Source organism: Oncorhynchus clarkii, chromosome 17 (genome assembly GCF_045791955.1).
Source record: "Oncorhynchus clarkii lewisi isolate Uvic-CL-2024 chromosome 17, UVic_Ocla_1.0, whole genome shotgun sequence".
Taxonomy (NCBI): Eukaryota; Metazoa; Chordata; class Actinopteri; order Salmoniformes; family Salmonidae; genus Oncorhynchus; species Oncorhynchus clarkii.
Window position 1 is genome coordinate 83,389,590 of NC_092163.1, and position 17,855 is coordinate 83,407,444.

General features: G+C 43.5%; 2 protein-coding genes across 2 annotated transcripts in view; both read right to left on the reverse strand.

Annotated features, from left to right (window-relative positions):
- Window positions 1-3,766, reverse strand: part of LOC139369525 (5-aminolevulinate synthase, non-specific, mitochondrial-like) — a 43,783-nt gene extending 40,017 nt beyond the window's left edge. Inside the window, exons 1-2 of the mRNA XM_071108766.1 lie at window positions 3,653-3,766; window positions 3,519-3,540 (exon numbers count right to left, since the gene is read on the reverse strand). Coding sequence (XP_070964867.1) covers window positions 3,519-3,540; window positions 3,653-3,766 — 136 coding nt within the window. The remainder of the gene's footprint in view (window positions 1-3,518; window positions 3,541-3,652) is intronic.
- Window positions 3,767-4,651: 885 nt separating this feature from the next.
- On the reverse strand, window positions 4,652-16,320 carry LOC139371466 (5-aminolevulinate synthase, non-specific, mitochondrial-like). Its single transcript, XM_071111902.1, has 11 exons — window positions 16,134-16,320; window positions 11,914-12,139; window positions 11,453-11,635; window positions 10,861-10,986; window positions 9,787-10,006; window positions 9,102-9,286; window positions 8,760-8,939; window positions 8,022-8,186; window positions 7,161-7,429; window positions 5,424-5,586; window positions 4,652-5,051 (listed from the first exon to the last, which is right to left on the reverse strand). The coding sequence occupies exons 2-11, from the start codon at window positions 12,116-12,118 to the stop codon at window positions 4,891-4,893; spliced, it is 1,857 nt and encodes a 618-aa protein (XP_070968003.1). The 5' UTR covers window positions 12,119-12,139; window positions 16,134-16,320; the 3' UTR covers window positions 4,652-4,890.
- Between the last annotated feature and the right edge of the window lie 1,535 nt (window positions 16,321-17,855).

The following is a 17,855-nucleotide window of genomic DNA, read 5'->3' on the forward strand; positions in this document are numbered from 1 at the left end:
ATATATAAAGCAAGAAAAAAATAATTGTTCCTTTTTCAGGACTCTGTCTTTCAGAGATAATTAGTAAAAACCCAAATAACTTCACAGATCTTCATTGTAAAGGGTTTAAACACTGTTTCCCATGCTTGTTCAATGAACCATAAACAATTAATGAACATGCATCTGTGGAACGGTCATTACACACTAACAACTAACAGACGGTAGGCAATTAAGGTCACAGTTATGAAAACTTAGGACACTAAAGAGCCCTTTCTACCGACTCTGAAAAACACAAAAAGAAAGATGCCCAGGGTCCCTGCTCATCTGCGTGAATGTGCATTAGGCATGCAGCAAGAAGGCATGAGGACTGCAGATGTGGCCAGGGCATTAAATTGCAATGTCCGTACTGTGAGACGCCTCGCAGTGGCAGACCACATGTAACAACACCTGCACAGGATCGGTACATCTGAACATCACACCTGCGGGACAGGTACAGGATGGCAACAACAACAGCCCGAGTTACACCAGGAACACACAATCCCTCCATCAGTGCTCAGACTGTCCACAATAGGCTGAGAGAGGCTGGACTGAGGGCTTGTAGGCCTGTTGTAAGGCAGGTCCTCACCAGACATCACTGGCAACAACGTCGCCTATGGGCACAAACCCACCGTCGCTGGACCAGACAGGACTGGCAAAAAGTGCTCTTCACTGATGAATCGCGGTTTTGTCTCACCAGGGGTGATGGTCGGATTCACGTTTATCGTCGAAAGGAATGAGCATTACACCAAAGCCTGTACTCTGGAGCAGGATCGATTTGGAGGTGGAGGGTCCGTCATGGTCTGGGGTGGTGTGTCACAGCATCATCGGACTGAGCTTGTTGTCATTGCAGGCAATCTCAACGCTGTGCGTTACAGGGAAGACATCCTCCTCCCTCATGTGGTACCCTTCCTGCAGGCTCATCCTGACATGACCCTCCAGCGTGACAATGCCACAAGCCATACTGCTCGTTCTGAGTGTGATTTCCTGCAAGACAGGAATGTCAGTGTTCTACCATGGCCAGTGAAGAGCCCGGATCTCAATCCCATTCAGCACGTCTGGGACCTGTTGGATCGGAGGGTGAGGGCTAGGGCCATTCAGAAATATCCGGGAACTTGCAGGTGCCTTGGTGGAAGAGTGGGGTAACATCTCATAACAAGATCTGGCAAATCTGTTGCAGTCCATGAGGAGGAGATGCACTGCAGTACTTAATGCAGCTGGTGGCCACACCAGATATGGACTGTTACTTTTGATGTTGATCCCCTCCTTTGCTCAGTGACACATTATTCAATTTCTGTTAGTCACATGTCTGTGGAACTTGTTCAGTTTATGTCTGTTGAATCTTAAGTTCATACAAATATTTACACATGTTAAGTTTGCTGAGTTTATATATAGACTGCTCAAAAAAATGAAGAGCACATCTGGGACATCATGTCTCGCTCCATCCAGCAACGCCACGTTGCACCACAGACTGTCCAGGAGTTGGCGGATGCTTTAGTCCAGGTCTGGAAGGAGATCCCTCAGGAGACCATCCGCCACCTCATCAGGAGCATGCCCAGGCGTTGTAGGGAGGTCATACGGCACATGGAGGCCACACACACTACTGAGCCTCATTTTGACTTGTTTTAAGGACATCACATCAAAGTTGGATCAGCCTGTAGTGTGGTTTTCCACTTTAATTTTGAGTGTGACTCCAAATCCAGACCTCCATGGGTTGATAAATTTGATTTCCATTGATCATTTTTGTGTGATTTTGTTGTCAGCACATTCAACTATGTAAAGAAAAAAGTATTTAATAAGAATATTTCATTCATTCAGATCTAGGATGTGTTATTTTAGTGTTCCCTTAATTTTTTGGAGCAGTGCATATATATACATACCGTTCAAAAGTTTGGGGTCACTTAGAGATGTCCTTGTTTTGGAAAGAACGATTTTGAAAGATTGTAGCTATTGTAGCTGGAAAACGGCAGATTTTTTTAATGGAATGTCTATATAGGCATACAGAGGCCCATTATCAGCATCCATCACTCCTGTGTTCCAATGGCACGTTGTGTTAGCTAATCCAAGTTTATCATTTTAAAAGGCCAACTGATCATTAGAAAACCCTTTTGCAATTATGTTAGCACAGCTGAAAACAGTTGTTCTGATTAAAGAAGCAATAAAACTGGTATTTTTTAGACTAGTTGAGTATCTGGAGCATCAGCATTTGTGGGTTCGATTACAGGCTCAAAATGGACAGAAACTGGTCAGTCTATTCTTGTTCTGGGAAATGAAGGCTATTCCATTCGAGAAATTGCCAAGAAACTGCAGATCTGGTACAACGCTGTGTACTACTCCTTCACAGAACAGAGCAAACTGGCTCTAACCAGAATAGAAAGATGAGTGGGAGAACCCAGTGCACAACTTAGCAAGAGGACAAATGCATTAAAAGGTGTCTAGTTTGAGACACAAACGCATCACAAGTCCTCAACTGGCAGCTTCATTAAATAGTACCCGCAAAACACCAGTCTCAACGTCAACAGTGAAGAGGCGACTCTGAGATGCTGGACTTCTAGGCAGAGTTCCTCTGTCCAGTGTCTGTGTTCTTTTGCCCATGTTAATCTTTTATTTTTATTGGCCAGTCTGAGATATGGCTTTTTCTTTGCAACTCTGCCTAGACGGTCAGCATCCCGGAGTCACCTTTTGACTGTCTTTGTCGTTCATTCTGTTTGAAATTCACTTCTCGACTGAAGGACCTTCCAGATAATTGTATGTATGCGGTACAGAGATGAGGTAATCATTAACATAATTATTTTAATCACCATTATTGCACACACAGTGAGTTCATTTATCAAACTTGATAAGCAAATGTTTACTGCTGAACTTATTTAGGCTTTTCATAAAAGGGGTTGAATACTTGACAAGACATTTCAGCTTTTTGTTATAAATAAAAAATAAATACTGACATTATGGGTTATTGTGTGTAGATCAGTGACACAAAATCTCAAATTTAGGCTGTAACATCAAAATATGGAAACAGGCGTGTGAATACTTGGAAGGCTCTGTAATACACGGAGTTTATGGACAAGGAAACACTAACCACCCCAACAGCCGTGAAGAGGTGACAACGTCTGTAATACACAGAGTTTATAGACAAGGAAACACCAACCACCCCAACAGCCGTGAAGAGGAGACAACGTCTGTAATACACTGAGTTTATGGACAAGGAAACACCAACCACACCAACAGCCGTGAAGAGGAGACAACGTCTGTAATACACAGAGTTTATAGACAAGGAAACACCAACCACACCAACAGCTGTGAAGAGGTGACAACGTCTGTAATACACAGAGTTTATGGACAAGGAAACACCAACCACACCAACAGCCGTGAAGAGGAGACAACGTCTGTAATACACAGAGTTTATAGACAAGGAAACACCAACCACACCAACAGCCGTGAAGAGGTGACCAACATCTGTAATACACCGAGTTTATAGACAAGGAAACACCAACCACCCCAACAGCTGTGAAGAGGTGACAACGCCTGTAATACACAGAGTTTATAGACAAGGAAACACCAACCACACCAACAGCCGTGAAGAGGAGACAACGTCTCTTGGCAGGGCCCTCAGATCCAACATTTCCTATCTCTGCACCATTGAGAGCATCTTGACAGGCTGCATCACCGCCTGGTATGATAACGGCTTGGCTTCGCTACAGAGCGTAATGCGGATGACCCAGAACATCACTGGTACCGAGTTCCCTGCCATCCGTGATCTCTATACCAGGTGGTGTCAGAGGACTAACAAATGTCAAAGACTCTCCCAAGTCAGACGGTTCACTCTGCTAGGAACCTCAGTTTCTACCCCCAAGCCATAATACTACTAGTTACCGGGACTATCTGCATTGACCCTTTTATTTAACCTTTAACAAGGCTAGTCAGTTAAGAACAAATTCTTATTTACAATGACGGCCTAGGAACAGTAGGTTAACTGCTTTGTTCAGGGGCAGAATGACAGATTTTTTGTATCAGCTCGGGGATTCGATCTAGCAACCCAACTCAGTACTGCTATCCCTTTCATATAGCAGAGTTATTACACAATGTGTGTTATTTTACCACCGAGAATAGACGTTTGCTGTCGCCTTTGAAACAGAGAGCATTCGCTATTAATATGACGTTTCTGTGTGTATGTTTTAATTTGTGATCTTCAATTTGATTTGTTTCAAACAAATCAAAGATCACAAATTAAAACATACACACAGAAACGTCATTAATAGCGAATGCTCTCTGTATTATGACGTGGTTTGATTGATTATTTCTCTATTTTCTCTCTGCATTGTTGGGAAGGTCTCGTAAGTAAGCATTTCACTGTTAATCTACACCGGTTTAAAGCATGTGACTAACAATTTGTTTTTCATTCATTGGCTGCATTTAGACAGGCAGTCCAATTCATATTTTCTCACTAAATTAGTCTTTTGACCAATGCATTGGAGTTGGCGCTAAAGTACCAAGACTGGTACTCTGGTTAACCATCATGAATAATAAGTATATAGGACACTATTGGTTATAGCCTCCTCATTGGGGTGGACTTCATGTTCAAACCAAACAGCCTTAAAAATGTGACCAAGTGAACGTGACAATAACACGACAGGAAAACATTAAAGTTATATTTATTTAGACAATCTAGTGCCCATGGAACACTCAATAAGTTATGACACTTATAAAATACAAATATACATTCTATGACGTCACAAACGGTACCCTCTTCCCTTGCTAGTGTGCTACTTTTGACCAGAGCCCTACGGCCCCGTGGTGGAAAAAGTAGCGCACTGGCAAGGTAATAAAAAGGTGCCGGTGACGGAGGAATGGGGTTTCGTGTACTCCCAGGTGTCATCATGCGTGAGCGGAGATGGGGTGGGTCAGGCCTCTGAAGTAAGACTGTTCTCCCTCAGTCATCAGCTCAAAGTGCAGTGGCTGCCGGCAGAAGTTACACCCTGCTGAAGAATGGGACTTCAGAGGTAGACCGGACTCCTTCCACGTCTGAACCAACTTCTCTGAAAGAGGGGGGGGGACAATATTGTTTTTAAAGGAGGATGTACTTGGTTATTTCAGTAGGTTTCATGCTTACTGAAAACCACCAAGGGGTTTTACAAAACATCAAGTTCATATTTTACTACTGGGGTCTTCACGGGATCAAACAAATATTAATTTGTCCAGCCACAGAAGTATAGTTTAGTTGTATATCTGGATAAACATGATGTTAAAAGTGGGAGTTAATCCATTGACCCCCCCCCCCAAAAAAAACATTCTTCAGTTTTATGCCTAGTACTGAACACGACTAGAAGTTCACAACAAAAACATTTGAGAAACCATTGACCGCAGTCACTTCCTGTTTACTTGCCAGCTAGACCGAACATGTCTCTTACCGACAAAGTGCATCATCATCTGAGGGGTGTGGTGTGGCGTGGGGGCGATGCGAAGAAGCTCCTCCCCCCTGGCGACCGTGGGATAGTTGATGGCCTGGACATAGATGTTGTAACGACTCATCATGATGTCAGAGATCTCCGTGTTCTTCTCCGCGTCGGACACCTGCAATAAATCAATCCATCCATGTGAGACCACGTTGAGTACTTCCATAGTGACAATGTTGAGGTCTATCAACAATAATAATAATGTTGTTTTAGGTCAAAGTGTCGTAACGCTGAGGTTGTCAATAAACAGTGACAAGGCTGATGGAGAACACTATGCTCTCTAGGTGTGAGAATATGCAGGGCCAGGAGTCCTAGTCGGGGATAACCCTGGGCTCTAGTCGGTGATAACCCTGGGCTCTAGTCGGGGATAACCCTGGGCTCTAGTCGGGGATAACCCTGGGCTCTAGTCGGGGATAACCCTGGGCTATAGTCGGGGATAACCCTGGGCTATAGATCATGTAATGTGCAGCATCCTGCCGGTCCGGTAGACTGAGTGGACAAAACATTAAGAACACCTTTTGAATATTGAGTTGTGCCCCAGCAACGGTGCAGTTCTCTACACAAACCAGGGCACCTACTACCATACCCGGTTCAAAGGCACCTACTACCATACCCGGTTCAAAGGCACCTACTACCATACCCGGTTCAAAGGCACCTACTACCATACCCGGTTCAAAGGCACCTACTACCATACCCGGTTCAAAGGCACCTACTACCATACCCGGTTCAAAGGCACCTACTACCATACCCGGTTCAAAGGCACCTACTACCATACCCGGTTCAAAGGCACCTACTACCATACCCCTGTTCAAAGGCACCTACTACCATACCCCTGTTCAAAGGCACCTACTACCATACCCCTGTTCAAAGGCACCTACTACCATACCCGGTTCAAAGGCACCTACAACCATACCCCTGTTCAAAGGCACCTACTACCATACCCGGTTCAAAGGCACCTACTACCATACCCCGTTCAAAGGCACCTACTACCATACCCCGTTCAAAGGCACCTACTACCATACCCCGTTCAAAGGCACCTACTACCATACCCCGTTCAAAGGCACCTACTACCATACCCGGTTCAAAGGCACCTACTACCATACCCGGTTCAAAGGCACCTACTACCATACCCGGTTCAAAGGCACCTACTACCATACCCGGTTCAAAGGCACCTACTACCATACCCGGTTCAAAGGCACCTACTACCATACCCGGTTCAAAGGCACCTACTACCATACCCGGTTCAAAGGCACCTACAACCATACCCCTGTTCAAAGGCACCTACTACCATACCCCTGTTCAAAGGCACCTACTACCATACCCCTGTTCAAAGGCACCTACTACCATACCCCTGTTCAAAGGCACCTACTACCATACCCCTGTTCAAAGGCACCTACTACCATACCCCTGTTCAAAGGCACCTACTACCATACCCCTGTTCAAAGGCACCTACTACCATACCCCTGTTCAAAGGCACCTACTACCATACCCCTGTTCAAAGGCACCTACTACCATACCCCTGTTCAAAGGCACCTACTACCATACCCCTGTTCAAAGGCACCTACCATAATTTCTGATTGAGCTGACATAAGCAGAGTTTACCGTGAGTGCAGTCTCAATGAAAGCGGAAACATTGCCTTTAAAATGTCATTGACGCTATAGTGCTGAACCCTAAGATGTAGTGATTCTCACCCTGACAGGGATGATGTGAGAGGGACAGTGGACGACGGGCAGTCCAGAGTCCATGAGCATCTGTCTCAGCAGCTTGACGTTACGCTGGTGTTTCCTCCGGAGGGCGCGGCCCTCCTCCCCTTTAAGGGTCTGGATGGACTCGCGGGCGCCCGCCAGCAGCATGGGGGGCAGAGACGTGGTGAATATGAAGCCTGCAGCGTAACTACGCACCGTGTCCACCAGGGCGGCGGTACTGGCGATGTAGCCTCCAACACAGCCAAACGCCTTGCCTGGAAGAAAATAGCAATAACACTAATTAGGACAAAATAACGATTAAAACACTTTTTGGGGGGCGTTAAAGGAGACTTTCTAGTCCTTTAGAAAGCCCCCAGCGTGGTGTTCACCAGCTGTTCTGTCTGGTCATCTTGACTTGCTTCTATTCCAACAGACAAAGCACCTCTCCAGATTGTCCCAGTGTGTGTGATGATTGGTCTCTCAGCAGTCCCCAGGCTTAAAGGAAATTTAAGAAGCACCGTGGTCTCCTAGCAACAGGTCGTGAACAGATCCTAGTTCCTGTTTCTCCAGTGCCCCAAGGAGTGTTAAGCAACAACCTCAACCACCTGTATTCGAGCCCAGACATCTGCTTCGTCTCAGGGTTTCAGATAAACAAAGACTAGTTCAGCGATGTGAATGGAACATAGACAAATCTGGAAGTTGTCTAGGAGACGGGGCATTTTTCAACTAGAACTGAATGGAGGATAAAGCAGGAATTCCTCATTTTTCAGGACAAATCACATCCCTGATTTGTAAAGCCAAGTCAATGGACTTGAAGGTTTAAACATAATTCCCTGGGGCCATTTTGCTTATTATTTCAGAACTGACCCAGTGTTCCAGAGATGATGTCCATCTTGTGCATGATGCCGTCTCGGTCCCCGATACCTCCTCCCCTAGCGCCGTACAGCCCCACCGCATGGACCTCGTCAACAAACGTGATGGCTCCAAACTCATGGGCCACATCACACAACTCATCCAGAGGACACACCGCCCCTTTAAGACAAGATACACAGTATTATATTTCAACAGGAGGCATTTTAAACAAGATTACAGTAGGACACAACGCCCCTTTAAGACAAGATACACAGTATTATATTTCAACAGGAGGCATTTTAAACAAGATTACAGTAGGACACAACGCTCCTTTAAGACAAACGATAAATATCATATAATCCGTTTCATAAAGGTTGGAAAGTATAGAACAACATTATATACATAGGGCAGTGTTCATTTGGGAACCTATTTTAGAGGTAGTTTTAAAATAAATAAATAAAAATATATATATATATATATATATATATATATATTCAGCAAAAAATACACAAATATACAAAAATATTGTATTTTCAGCTGGTGAACAATACATTAAAAATAAATGTTTACAGGAAGCATAGAATAGTGCACATAAAACAGGTCTACCACTTCTTAGACTTGCTTTCAATTAGCAAGAGCTCTACATAACCCATTCCTATGTTTGGTCAGGTCCAGTGACCTATGGGGGCAGAAGTAGGGCACTATATAGGGAATAGGGTACCCTTTGGGACGCATTACAAGAACTACACTCACCATCCATGGAGTGGACTGTCTCAAAGGCTACGATCTTTGGAGAGGAGGGGTCTGATTTCAGCAGCAGCTCTCTCAAGTGGTCGGGGTCATTGTGACGGAAGATGAACTTCTTGGCTCCACTGTTCCGGATGCCTTGGATCATGGAGGCGTGATTCCCTGCATCAGAGTAGATCTCACAGCCTGGAGAGAGAGGAGAATAAACAGGCTGTTCGGTACCATGACCCAGATTAACGCGCAAATGTACAAACTCTGCACACCTGGGCGACACAAAAAACATTAACTAGCCCATTGTTATTTGGAAGTACAGTTTATGGTGCAAGAGCAGGTGAGTAATGGGGTTACCTGGCATCATCTTGGCCAGGGTGAACAAGGTGGAGTCATTGGCTACGAAGCAGGAAGTGAAAAGGAGCGCAGCGTCCTTCCTGTGGAGGTCTGCTAGTTCCTGTTCCAGTTCCACGTGGAACTTACTGGTCCCAGAGATGTTCCTGGTTCCTCCAGCCCCACTGCCGTGCTTATGCAACGTCTCCCTGGAAACAACATAGCGTAAAGTCAACAGCTGCCCCGGAACCATGATCACCCCAACGTCTGGCAACACCACCAGTCAGGTAAACAAGCCAATTAACAAGCTCACACCTTCACGGAGTCATTAACAGACCGCCCCTTTGAGGGTATCTACATATAACCCAAAAGATATTTGATTGGTCCTCAGGGAGAACAGTGAAACACCGTCTGTTCTGTCATCTCCCCTCAGGGATCAATTAAGCTTCTGGTTGTTTCCATGGTTGTGTTCAGTAGGTAGCATGAGAGAAGAAAAAAAATGAAATGTTCTGAAATTGAATGAAATGTTCTATAATTGAATGAAATGAGGGAGGTTGCCAACTACTAATCTGGGGGAAAGAAAAATGCAATTTGTGTGTTTCAAATGGGTTTTTCTACTGTGTGTTGTACTAAACACAACCCATCAAACCACCGGTCTGTTCACCTCATTTATCGATTCATCCAACTAGCCAGTTGTCCGGCTACTTACGTGATGGAGTTGACGACCCGCGGGTGTCTGCTCATGCCCAGGTAGTCGTTGGAGCACCACACAGATACGTCTCTCCCGTCGCTAAGGGAATCGGTGTAGTCGTCACCCATGGGGAAATCCGTGGCTCGCCGGTTAACCGTCTTAAAGACTCGGTACGTGTGGTCACTCTTCTTCTCCTCAATCTTCCTCTCAAAGAACTCATCGTAGCGGAAGTTAGAGACTGCAGGGAGAGGAAGGAAACATGATTACAAGGTAAAAGATAGTTTCCTGTTTTAGTAAAAATGGAACATTTCGAAACAACTCAAGTATCCCGTCAACTTTATATCTGCAAGGTATGGCCGACGACAAAGACTCTGGTTTCATTTCCGCCAACCAACCTGGCCATGATTGGGGTCATTTAAAAGTCCTGCCAACCCCTCAGTATAATGCCTCCCCTTTTAACTTCCCAGCTTTGGCTCTAATTAGATGAACATATAGTCATTATGAAAAAGTATGAACACAAAAACAGCAGTCCGTATTAACATGTCATCAGCCTGGTCCAAAATCAAAACATTACAAAAAGTCAATCTTTAAAATGTATTTAGGATTTATGTCAATCTAGCAAGCCAGGCAACTAAAAGCACCTTTTCAGAGACAAAGATGTGGTTTGTTATAAGCTAACAGGCTCATAATAACTAGAACAAATCTAAACATTTTGTTCAACCATTGCAAACTTTTTTTTTTAATTACCATAAATGGAAAACACATTAAAAAAAAGGTAATGATTACATCTATGGTGAGCTGCTGACTTGGTGAACGTGAAAAAATGAACGCAATGTCACATCGCCATGACAGCGATCGCAACCCGTTCAAAGTGTAACGCCACTTGGGACGAGCGAGGCGATATAAAAAAGACTAATGCTGACAAGAATGGTTAACAGTCGTTTGAAAAGGAACCATACACATTAACCAATTCTTTTCTTCAGGACACACAATACAAATTCTACGAAAAACAGCCTTATATGCTTCAGGCTGCACAATTAACTTCCCTACGGGGACAATAACAGTTTGAACGGTCTGATCTTGGTGACTCACAGCTGGACATGTTCTCCTGCAGCAGTTGGGACATCCTGGTTGGACGTTGCTTCAGCAGCTTCTTCATCAGATCGGAGGTGTTGACCGCACCAGAAGAGCTGGCCAGGACCTGGGCTGGGCTCACATCTGGAGAAACACCGTGATTAGCGATGACTGAATAAAGACAAAAAGTTTAATATTTCTATGGGCTGGATCTGACAGACAGGTCATGGCTAGACCATAGATGTACCCTACATGACCAAAAGTATGTGGACACCGTCCAAAAGTCTATGCTAGTCAGACATCTCATTCTAAAATCATGAGCATTAATATAGAGTTGTCCCCCCCCTTTTGGTGCTACAACAGCCTCCAGTCTCCTGGGAAGGCTTTAATATGGAGTTGGTCCCCCCTCCCTTGGTGCTACAACAGCCTCCAGGGAAGGCTTTAATATGGAGTTGGTGTCCCCCCCCCCCCCCCCCCCGTATTAAAGGTTATTAGGACTGTCCTGTACCTCTGAATAATAAAGTAGCCTTAGCCTGTATTAAAGCCTATGATCCATCTGTATTAGTAGCAAAAGGGAATATGACTCCAGGTGGTTTAACCCCTTGTTTACCTTTCTGGATGGTGCGGACCTCCTGCACATCCTCCTGCAGCTGGAGGCTGGCCTGGCGCACCACACCGCTGTTCTGGCCCATCTCAGCCGCCAGGAAGGGGCACTTGGAGGCCCCCGAGGCCTGGCCAGAGGGGGGCATGGGGTGGCTCTGAGGCAACTTGGTGGTAGTGCCCCCATTGGCTCCTAAAAAAGAACAAAAGACACTAGGGTAAGGAGATGAAGAGCAACACACAGCGGATTTAAATAATTACAGCTTTTTACGAGTTGGTTATTGGAATCAAGAGTTTCTTGCCATGATATAACTGTACTCCTATAGACTGTTGTAACGCCACAGAAGACAAAAACCCATGTCCCTCCTGGGCAAGAGTTTTCCCTGATCGTGTGATCTGACCACCATGAAAACTCCTGCCTCTACATAACCCAGCAAGGTTCAGTGTTAGATTGATATCCACGCCCCTCACCTGGTGTCTGGGCTGAAGTCACGGTGTCCTCAGCCTTCTGGAAGCTAGCTGAGGAGGAGCAGAGAGAGCGGGCCAGAGGCTTGGAGGCCAGGTTCATCATCACAGGACATTTCTGGGCATAGACCACCAGGGATTTCCGGGCCTGCTGGAGGAAGGTCTGGGGCACGCGGGACAGGAACGGGCAGCGGCGAATTAAAGTCTCCATCCTTACAGTGATTGTCAAAGCCTTGAGGGGAAACAAAAAGGTGCCGATTAGGATTGACGACATTTCTTTTAGAGCCCAACCGATATAGCCATTCACCCATGTATCAGCAGATATTGGCCCTTTAACGCTATGCATTTTATCGGCCGATAACGGATACTCAATAAATAGGATGAAAAGGGGAATGTCATGGTGATCTGAACACTAGTGGCCAGTCTCATAATGTCATGGTGATCTGAACACTCGTGGCCAGTCTCATAATGTCCTTGTCACAAGCTATGAAATCAACAATTGAAGCTTACTGGACAGTTACTCTTCTGGATTGCAATTTATGAGAATTCAGGTTGGACACTAATTTCCCCGCTGTAAAACAGTATCAGCAGATGTATCGGTGTCAGAACCAAATTAAACATACTGTTGGGGCTTTAATCTCCATTGAATCAGACTTTACAAGTAAAAAATTTTAATAAATTAGAAATTGTGCTACTAATGCACAAACACATCAACTCTCATAGAAAGTAATGTTTTTGTTTGGTTAGCTTTTGGCTAATAAAAAAAAAATGTATTTCTTTAGAAGTTCCAGCTAGGCAGGCTAACATTAGCTAATTCATTTTCTAGCTATCATACAGTAGGCCAATATTCATTATTATATATTTAATGTAAGTAGACATGCAATCACAAGTGACCTTAGCGCAAATAAACCCACAAACTACCGGTGGCTGAAAACACAATCATTGCGGGACAAACGAGTGACGAATTTCCAGACAAGGGCGGTCCACTTACAATTCCTCCCTTCCTCGCCCTGCAAGTGTGTACTCATCAAATGTCATCAGAAGTGGCCACCTAATTTGAGGGTGTGGCTTTTATGTGTTTGGAATGCAGCCCACGGTTTCCTAGACAGCCTCCCTTTCTTGGAAACACTGTTGGTACAGTTGGAAGGAGGGAGAAGGAAACCTTGAAAAAGCAGTCTCGTCTAGGACCGTGTTCCAGTAGGGACGATAAACATTCAGGTAGCTCACAGACACTAATGAAGCTCTGTAAACAGCCTCCAGCTAAATTGTGTTTGAGATATTTTAACCAGTTAATTACATCTTTACTCATTTTTAAAATTGGGATTGTGTAACATATACCAGCATCCAAAATGGACATGTTGAATTATTTTACCGTATGAAATTTTAGCGATAATTTCCCCTAATGTAATCGGGACAGTTTGCATTTCTACCTTAGGACAAGCTCTCATTTTCACCTCATACAAGCGAGTGAAATTACACAATTTGTACCTCAGATTGTCAATATCAAAGTAAGCTTAACATCTGTTATTTGGTACTGTTGATTTTATTTATACACGCCCGTCCGTCACAGGAAACACCTGTCCATGTCAGACTCAAACGGCTAAGGACATTTATGGCGCCCTCTTTAAAAAAAAGAGCTGCCCACAAACGAATACACGTATTTGACAGTCAAGTCAGCACTCAAGAGATCCAATCCCTGTCTATGTAGAACTTTCTGTGGAGATGAAGCTATCCAGTCAAAAATAAAAAAAAGTGTTGTTTCATTGTTCGTGTCGGCCTTCTACCGTAAACACTGTCCAACAGGTAGCCTGAAGGGTCAGAGCGTTGAGCCAGTCAGTACTAGTGACAGAAAAATCGCTGGTTTTTGAATTCCTGAACCGTTTAGGTTTGTGGGGGGGGGGGAATATTGGTCAATGTGCCCTTGAGCAAGGCTCTCATCCAGAGACACATACAGGAGCAATTAGGGTTAAGAGTCTGCTAAATGACTCACTACTGAGTTAATAAATGGCTACTACAGGTTCTCATGAAGTATACCCAAGTTTATTGTGGTTAGTCTTTTAGTAGAGCGCAAAGGGCTCATGTAGCTGAATTGTCCCAGTTTCAGTGATTTCCATACACTATCGATGTGATTAATTGAACAAATTTGTTAACATCCTAAATTACTTATTTCAATTGACCGATTTCCTTATAAGAAATAAAACTCTAAAATCGTTGCACACACACCATGACCCAAAGCATGTGGACACTTGCTTGTCAAACATCTCATTCCAAAACTATACACATTAATATGGAGTTGGTCTCCCCTTTGCTGCTATAACAGCATCCACTCTTCAGGGAAGGCTTTCTACTAGATGTTGGTACACTGCTGCTATAACAGCCTCCACTCTTCTGGGAAGGCTTTCCACTAGATGTTGGAACATTACTGCTATAACAGCCTCCACTCTTCTGGGAAGGCTTTCTACTAGATGTTGGAACACTGCTGCTATAACAGCCTCCACTCTTCTGGGAAGGCTTTCCACTAGATGTTGGAACATTACTGCTATAACAGCCTCCACTCTTCAGGGAAGGCTTTCCACTAGATGTTGGAACATTGCTGCTATAACAGCCTCCACTCTTCAGGGAAGGCTTTCCACTAGATGTTGGAACATTGCTGCTATAACAGCCTCCACTCTTCAGGGAAGGCTTTCCACTAGATGTTGGAACATTTATAGCTGAATGGAACTAGAGCATTAGTGAGGTCAGGCACAGATGTTGGGCAATTAGGCCTGGCTTGCAGTCATTCAAATAAGTGTTGCAACCAAGGACAGACTTTTACACGCTTCAGCACTCGGCACTCCCATTGTGTGAGCTTGCGTGTCCTTCGTGGTTGTGCCATTATTGATGCTTGTCAATGCCACTTCACAATAACAGGACTTACAGTTGACCCGGGGCAGCTCTAGCAGGGCAGAAATTTGACCAACTGACTTGTTGGACAGGTGTATAATTTGTTTGAATCTAGTTGATAAAACCCTTGTTTTTAAAGTACTAATTTAGCAAATTAAAAGTAATATGAACAAGTGTGACACATGTAATTGAAAATAATCTCTTTACACCCAAAAAATATTGTATTTTCAGCTGGTGTACAAAACCTAATGTAAGAGACCAACGAAACAGAAAGAATAGAAATAGCACACAGAACACATCTACCACTTCTTAGACTCAATGATAATGATCTATGTGAATTTCGCCTGGTTGCCCAAGAAGTTACAAAATAAATAAAATCTTCAATATGTAAGTCTAAACTATCGACTGAGCCAAAAAACGTGCTGATTTAGTTTGATTTTAACGAGTGAAAAAGTGAAAATGAGTTCGTCCTGCCTTCCAGTCCATATGATTTTTTTTAAATCATGGCAAAAAAAACTATGACATTTAAAACGTATTTAGATTACAGTTAAATTACATTGCGGTGTAATCTGACATGCCAAATTAAATCAAGTGAGCCTAAAATACCAGCAGTTAGTTGTAAATCAAGTCGAGAGAAACATTTAATATCTACCGGGTTAAGTAGTTACACTTACATTTTAGATGTCATAACTCGCAAGCTGACCACACCGTTTTATTTTGCGTTACAAAATACATTTACATGTTATTTAATCACTGCACCCACACTTCAAAGAGCGTCCGCGTAGCTAGCTAAATGACCATACTCGTTTAATAGTTTTCGACCTGTCCGCCCAAATGAAGAGTTGGTTCAGAGTTGGTTTTGATACACCTGCGTGTCCTGATCGCGTCTGGTGTGGAGACAAAATACAACACGAGCGCGATGGACGCACACGCCCGGTCCAGTCAGCAGGTTACCCAATGAATCACATTAGCAAAAATATTGGTTTTTACATTATAAAATAATAAAAGATTATTAAAATATATTTTCGCATTAGCTAAATGAACTAGCAAGCTAAGCATGGTCCGGAAGGGTTATGGTCGTCCGAAGATTCCCGGATAACACGGACAACCTAATCATCGGCCCGGGTTAGCCCTTACATGACCGCTGGAACTGAATTCTTCCGCTGCACTATACATTCATTCGCTACATACTTCCTTGTGGATAAAAAAAACGTACATCCGTGAGCGTGATGTAAGGTTAACATTTGACCGGAGCAAAGATTCCGGGTAGCCATGCAAGGTTAACCCCACTAACTAGCATACCGGATAAATTAAAGACGAATGGCTTGTTTTCGTTTGCTTACCTCGCTCAGTGTGTTTCGGGTCACCCTCTCACGAATGAATAAAGAAATTAAAATATACCTTGGCAAGATCTTAATGCTGTTTCAGTGTAAATATATTACGATAATGCTTCGTTATCCTACACTGAGGACGAACGACAGGACCGGGATACGCAACCGGCTTATAAAATCTACTGCGACTATTAAGTATCGCGAGAAGATGAGTGTGTACGTCATAGCACCCATCCCAGATAGTCCTGGCTACCGTCACTAGTTACCACAGCCACAAAGGTTTTCAAATGTAACCTTCATTTAACTAGGCAAGTCAGTTAAGAACAAATTCTTATTTACAATGACGACCTACCGGGGAACAGTAGGTTAACTAACTGCCTTTTCATCAATGTTTTACCTTGTCAGCAAAGGGATTTGATCCGACAACCTTTCGGTTACTGGCCCAACGCTCTAACCTGCCCCAACGCTACCTGCCATCCCAAATGTGATTGTAAACCTACCCTTAAACCACAAAGCTAACCTTAAATTATGACCAAAAAGCTAATTTCAGTTTTCATGATTTTTTTTAAACAATATAGCCAATGTAGATTTTGTGGCTGTGGTGACTAGTGGAAACCGCAGTCCCCCTTGCCCTCAGATAATGTTCCATTATTTAAAAATCAACATGTATGACTCACTCATATCCTCTTGTCATCTTTTTCTATAAACAATTAGCCTACATGTAGCTAAACATTAATTTATGAAGTTTGCATTTAGAGTTTGTAATTTTGTTTTTTTGTAATTGTTGTCTTGGGAAATACAATAACTTTATTGAAAGAGAATGGTCATATGCTGTATTTGGTAATACAGTTTAAATTGAATTGAATACACACACTTTTGACCTTCCGTTGTTGGTAAGATTCAGAGACTGTCAACTGTGTTACTGAAGATGTGGAAGTGCTGAAACAAAAAGCTTGACTCTGATTTGTTGTGTGAGTGCTCCCTCTAGTGTCAGAGCTGCAATATAGCAACACTGCGTCGCGTCCTTATTTCAACTTGATCAAATCAAATCAAATCAAAGCGAATGACATTCTGGATTAAGTGAAGCGTCTTTCCGTTTAACAATTTTCTGTAAATGATGTCTGTAATTTGAAGGTTGCAGAGAACTTGTGTGTTGAATGTGAAGAATGTTTAAATGCCCCCTGGGACAACCCCTGCAGTCAGCAGAACTGTTTTTTTGTTTATACAGTGCCTTGCGAAAGTATTCGGCCCCCTTGAACTTTGCGACCTTTTGCCACATTTCAGGCTTCAAACATAAAGATATAAAACTGTATTTTTTTGTGAAGAATCAACAACAAGTGGGACACAATCATGAAGTGGAACGACATTTATTGGATATTTCAAACTTTTTTAACAAATCAAAAACTGAAAAATTGGGCGTGCAAAATTTGTGTTTACAGCCATTATATTTGTGTGAAATATTCAAAAGCAATACGCTCAGATCAACTACTTACAGATGGAATTAATGACAAGACCACCACTTACAGCTGCCACTTCTTCTTTATGGCAGTTGGCAACCAACTTTAAGGTGCATTACCACCACCAACTGGCCTGGAGTGTGGACCAGAGACAGGGACGGTATAAATCCTACCCAATAATCTCGTAACATCCACTGAAGATTTCCCCAGCAGTTCGCTTAATCTTGTCTCTACAACTCCATTACACCTCAAATCTAATAACAATCATTCCCTTTTC

Bases quoted from the DNA above. Each gene is read 5' to 3' on its own strand.
- LOC139371466 (XM_071111902.1), bottom strand. From the start codon at position 12,118: ATGGAGACTTTAATTCGCCGCTGCCCGTTCCTGTCCCGCGTGCCCCAG. The intron at 8,940-9,101 runs GTAACCCCATTA...CTCTCTCTCCAG, and splicing joins CCTGGCCAAGATGATGCCAG to GCTGTGAGATCTACTCTGAT. The intron at 7,430-8,021 runs GTCAGTTCTGAA...ATTTTCTTCCAG, and splicing joins CATCATCTCTGGAACACTGG to GCAAGGCGTTTGGCTGTGTT.